The sequence below is a fragment of the Myxine glutinosa genome, chromosome 6 (assembly GCF_964187855.1).
Source record: "Myxine glutinosa chromosome 6, kmMyxGlut1.1, whole genome shotgun sequence".
In the NCBI taxonomy this organism is placed as follows: Eukaryota; Metazoa; Chordata; class Myxini; order Myxiniformes; family Myxinidae; genus Myxine; species Myxine glutinosa.
Window position 1 is genome coordinate 183,361,074 of NC_136266.1, and position 6,000 is coordinate 183,367,073.

At 45.9% G+C, this 6,000-nt stretch overlaps 1 protein-coding gene across 3 annotated transcripts in view; it reads left to right on the plus strand.

Annotated features, from left to right (window-relative positions):
* Window positions 1-4,565, plus strand: part of TIPARP (TCDD inducible poly(ADP-ribose) polymerase) — a 127,224-nt gene extending 122,659 nt beyond the window's left edge. For all 3 annotated transcript variants that reach the window (XM_068119000.2, XM_068119003.2, XM_068119002.2), the window contains one exon: window positions 2,156-4,565. In XM_068119000.2, coding sequence (XP_067975101.1) covers window positions 2,156-2,606 — 451 coding nt within the window. In that variant the 3' untranslated portion in view covers window positions 2,607-4,565. The remainder of the gene's footprint in view (window positions 1-2,155) is intronic.
* Window positions 4,566-6,000: the final 1,435 nt, after the last annotated feature.

Genomic DNA, 6,000 nt, shown 5'->3' on the forward strand with positions numbered 1-6,000 from the left:
CCTCCCCGGGTATTCGTGATGGGGGTCCATCCTTCCCCCATTCACACCTTCGCACCATCCACTCCACTCCACAGTTTCCCCCATACTCACTCCATGACCATCCATTCCAATACTCCATATACTCCATACCATTTATTCCACACAACCATTCTCCATACACATGTCGTTGCACACCTGTGCAATCACACCTGGTGCCACCTGCACCCTCCTTCCTTCCTGGACCATTTGGTCAACACAACACACATCACCATCACTCCCTCATATGCTTTATGGAACTAACTACGGGAACGCCCTTTGACCTTCATACAACACTGGAGTAAGGAGGGCGATATTTTAACAACAATTTACACTACAACAACAACAACAAAAAAACCATTCTCATATCCACAACAATATGTACGTTACCACACTTTGCCAACCTATGTACGTTACCACACTTTGCCAACCTTTGTACGTTACCACACTTTGCCAACCTATGTACGTTACCACACTTTGCTAACCTATGTACGTTACCACACTTTGCCAACCTATGTACGTTACCACACTTTGCCAACCTATGTACGTTACCACACTTTGCCAACCTATGTACGTTACCACACTTTGCCAACCTATGTACGTTACCACACTTTGCCAACCTATGTACGTTACCACACTTTGCCAACATATGTACGTTGCCACACTTTGCCAACATATGTACGTTACCACACTTTGCCAACCTATGTACGTAACCACCCTTTGCCAACCTATGTACGTAACCACACTTTGCCAACCTATGTACGTTACCACACTTTGCCAACCTATGTACGTTACCACACGTTTGCCAACCTATGTACGTTACCACACTTTGCCAACCTATGTACGTTACCACACTTTGCCAACCTATGTACGTTACCACACTTTGCCAACCTATGTACGTTACCACACTTTGCCAACCTATGTACGTTACCACACGTTTGCCAACCTATGTACGTTACCACACGTTTGCCAACCTATGTACGTTACCACACTTTGCCAACCTATGTACGTTACCACACTTTGCCAACCTATGTACGTTACCACACTTTGTCAACCTATGTACGTTACCACACTTTGCCAACCTATGTACGTTACCACACTTTGCCAACCTATGTACGTTACCACACCTTGCAACCTATGTACGTTACCACACTTTGCCAACCTATGTACGTTACCACACTTTGCCAACCTATGTACGTTACCACACTTTGCCAACCTATGTACGTTACCACACTTTGCCAACCTATGTACGTTACCACACTTTGCCAACCTATGTACGTTACCACACTTTGCCAACCTATGTACGTTACCACACTTTGCCAACCTATGTATGTTACCACACTTTGCCAACCTATGTACGTTACCACACTTTGCCAACCTATGTACGTTACCACACTTTGCCAACCTATGTTTGTTACCGCTCCACCAAAGGTGGATGGAGGTTATGTTTTTAGCCCTGTCTGTGTGTGTTTGTGTGTCTGTGTCTTTGTCTGTGTCTGTCTTGTTTGTCTATCTGTGAACAGGATATCTCAAAAAGTTGTTGATGGATTCGGATGAAATTCGAACCCTGGTTTGACAGCTTAGGAAAGTGTGCGTACCTCTAGTAGAGGTACGTACCTCTAGTATAGGTCATCCTGCCATTCCTAACATCGGCATTATTCTCATCCGTTATCTTGTGTTAAACTCAAGGAAAGCTTCTGAACGTCTTGTTACTTCTGATATTTGTATTCCTGATTTTTGTTTCGGTTTTACACAAGATAAGGACCCATTTACCTCCTGACCCCCCTCACCACCACTCCTCACACCCACCCACCACTTCCCACCCCACCACCATTCCTGCTTTGTTCACTCCATTTCCTCTTGACCCTCTTTCTGACCTCACTGCAAATGTAATAATTTAATTTTCCTTGCAGTTCATAAAAAACTTCAATCATGTGGCATAATAAATGTTTAGCAAACTTTGGTTTTCCATCAATCCTCCCATGTCATCATACCCACCGTACGGTTCGTCGTTGTTCTGCTTTCATGAAGACCAAATCACTGTGAGGGGAAGTTGGGGACATTGTACTGTGGTGTTAAAAAGTATGGAGCAAATTTTCCACTAAGATGCAAACAATCTGCTCCCTTGTTCCCCAAACAGGAAGAAGGAGTACATGGGTCGAAGGCTTTCTTTGGCCGAGCGTCTCACCAATGAGAGGCATCTTTTTCACGGTACATCGCCAGAGGCTGCGCTGGCCATCTGCAAGCACAATTTCGACCCCCGTGTATCGGGGAAGCACGCCACTGCCTATGGTCAAGGTAGCTACTTCGCTCGTCGCTCCAATTACTCGCATGGATACGCGCGGCCCGACGCCGCCTCCGGACTCCGCTGTATGTTCTTGGCTAAGGTGCTGGTCGGACGGCACGCTCAGGGCCGACCGGCATTCCGTCGCCCACCACCCTTTGATCCCTGCGACCCGGCCAGCGACCTGTTTGACTCGTGCGTGGACAGCACTCCCGACCCACAGATTTTTGTGGTATTTGATGGGGATCAATGCTACCCTTATTTCCTTATACGCTACCGCCTCCTTGACAATACGCTTGTAGTATGACTCTCTCTTACCCTTGAAATCCAAACTTGAGTATCATTTGAGCTGGACCTCCAACATCATTTGTGAAACATCACACTGTCCTTTTGTCGTGGGCCTCACACAATACGTTGCGAAACCTTTCTCGTCTTTATCCCTCTCCATCTGTCTTTGAGGGCAAGGGGAGATGGGTGCATTTTTGTTGTTGTTCCCATCGTATTTTACGATAGACCTAGTTTTCTCATCCTCCACATCAACGGGATTTCACTAGTCTATTCAAGAGGACACTTGTGTGCGGATGTGTGATTGCGATTGGAATGTGAGCCTCACTTCATGGCTCGGCGCAGTGTTAGTTTCGTGAGTGAGCATCGGTTTTTCCCTGCGTGTTAGCGGTTGGGTAGGCCAAATCGCATTCCTGAGCCTCCGCAATGCGCATGGAGCGTCGTGGGTTGCTTGTTGCCTTTCCTCTGTGTGACCTCACTCCCTTTTGAGCCAGGAGATTGAGTGGGGCTGGGGAGGCCGGGGAGAGGGCTGGTTTCTCGTTGTGGCCAACAGTTTGTTAATCCTTATCTTTATGCACTGAATGAGTGTGGGTATTTTGTTTTTTTACTAAACCTGCTGTTTTGGTGATTAATTTTATGAACTATACTTTGATATGAAAATCGATACAAACTTTCTTCACCAGGTTATTAATTTTGTTGGTTAAATACTTTAGCAGGCGTACATTATACATCTCCTTTTAATGCTTCCACCCTTTTAAAAGTACTAGTGACGTGTGTTTGTAGAATGACGCTGTAGACAAGTACTTGCCGGTGCTTTGTCCCTGATTGCTTGAGTTGTTCCTGGAGGAGGGAAAAGGGATAGAATCCAGGGTTCACGTGGAACCAAGGTGATTGTTGGACTTCTCCATGACTTATTCGATCCAAATTGTACAAATTGAACCGTGCAATCTGTCTTCCAACATCCGGTGTGTAATTCGTTGGTTCTACCCATTTGTTTGGCATACGTGTGTTTTCATCACCTCCGTGTTCTTCGATGAACCTGGTATGCATTTGAATTGTTATTGGACCACCAATTCCTCATCTCTCTGCTCCTCTATAAAGTAGTAAATGAAGTTTTAAATTATCACTACAAGCACATGCAAGAGGTCGTGGGGTTCCGCTATGGCTTTGGGGTTAGGAAGGAAGTGCGACTTGATATCCAAGGAGAGGTTTGAACTTCCTTCCGGCGTGTTTACTTGAAAAAAAAAAAAACCACACAACTGCTATGAGGATTGCCAGTGGAACATTCTGAACAGAACCCGATGACTTTTGCTTCCGCTTCCAAGTCCCGGCCCTTGATGTACGCGCTTCGCCTCTAGAAGGTTGCTCCAGGCAAGGCCTCGAGTGAAATCTGAACTCTCTTTACCCAAGGTGTTCTCCAGCACGTGCTCCGCACATTGAAAGGCCCTGGCTGCTCTTGGCGACGCCAACATTGAGGCCGAACAAACCGGGGCACAGGGATGCGCAGTCGCGTTAACCCCTTGATGTCCATCCGTTACTCTTTCGCCAACACAGAGTGGCTGCTGCAGAGATGGGTCCTTGACTCGTACAAGTTGTTCTTCACTAGATGTGGGTATTGTCCATTTATTTTTCCTTGTATTTAAGGATTTTATTTTGGTCCTTCCCCTGTATGGTAGACGATTCTTGCCGTGCAGAGGCATTTTTTTAATTATTATTTTTTATTGTGAATGGAGTGTGCGATTTTTCTGGGGAGCTGCTGCTTTCTCCACAAGGCTGCTCATTATTACGTCATTGCCACATGAAGAAATGTCATGCTGGGAGGAGGGGAAAAACGACAACAACAACATTTATGAAACCATACCTCTGTGTTCTGATTATATAAATATATATGTATAAACACGTTTTAATTATGAGCCGTGTACATAGTCTGATCTTTTGCCGTTTTGCACATTGCAAGAATAAAAGTTTGTTTGGACAGTCAGTGTTATACACACTATTCTTCATGTTGTTTGTCAATGCACTCGCTGTACTGCCTGACATGCACTGATGATTGGACTGTCCCTTGTGCTCCAATTCTGAAGTACCATCCTCTGTTGCAGAGCATCGATGCTGCCAAAGCAGTTTCTTGACTAGGGTTGTACCGGGTGGTTTGTCATTGCCTTGCGAAGAACGTAGCTGCCATAGAGAGGGTTCAGTGCAGTCATGATGGGCCAAGTGGCCTCCTGGTATCTAGTGTTGGTGCAGCACAGGCATGATGGGCCGAATGGCGTCTTGGTATCTCGCGTGGATGCAGCGTGGGCATGATGGGTCGAATGGCCCCCTGGTATCTAGTGTTGTGCAGCACAGGCATGATGGGCCAAATGGCCTCCTGCACCAAGGTTCCTTGTAAAAGATGGATGAGGCGAAATGAAAGGCAGAGGATGTGAAGAGCATCGTTTGAAAGTAAAGCGGTAAGACTATATGGACAGGTCGAGGTACAGGTACCATACTCGCTTCACTCGATCGGAAAATAAATTAAAAAAATTGCTCTTTAATATCAAGTTTGACCTTTACAACCAACCAGCCAACTTTTATACCAACCCTAACAACCATTTAGCCTTCTCAAAATACGCCTTTGGCTTCCTTGGGCATAAATGAGTATGGTACTGGATTATAAGACATTCGATGGAGTCTGGAAGACAAGGAAGGAAAGTAGGGAAAACACAATAACACTTCGTACACCTTCAACTATTGTGTGTGTGTGTGTGCGTGTGTGTGTGCGTGTGTGTGTGTGTGTGTGTGTGTGTGTGTGTGTGTGTGTGTGTGTGTGTGTGTGTGTTTGTGTGTGTGTGTGTGTGTTTGTGTGTGTGTTGTTTTATTAACAAAAACCCTCGAATCCACATTGGGGTCTGTCAGTCAGTCCGTCCATCCATCCATCCGGCCGAAATGTGTTGGCGTTCATCTCTCAAATGCTATACATTGAAAATAGCTTAAACTTGGAATATATTGTTACGGCCTGGGGTTCGGGTCTACTACGAGGGGGTTAGCCTCCGTTCCATCCCGAACTTACCGGACCTGAGGCTTCCGCGCATGAATACTTCGTACTTTGGCAGGTTGCGAACCAGCAACTACGAATGCCAATTGGTCTGTCGTGCGATAGCGGGGTCCAATCATTTAACACCGCTTACCTGTATCACGTGACGGTTTCAATCGGGGAACGTACCCTCCGGCGGTGTACCACTTTTGTTCCTGGATGGAAATTTAGACGGCCGAGCAACTGTTGATACCTGCCAGGCTGATGTTAATTTTGTTACGGCCGATCACTACTCTGGGTGCGAGCAATGGCAGACCAATGGAAGAAAGGACATTCATGGACAGTTGAAAAGGAAACGTTTAACGATTCGATTTATTTACAAATATTTACAGTACAACTTATC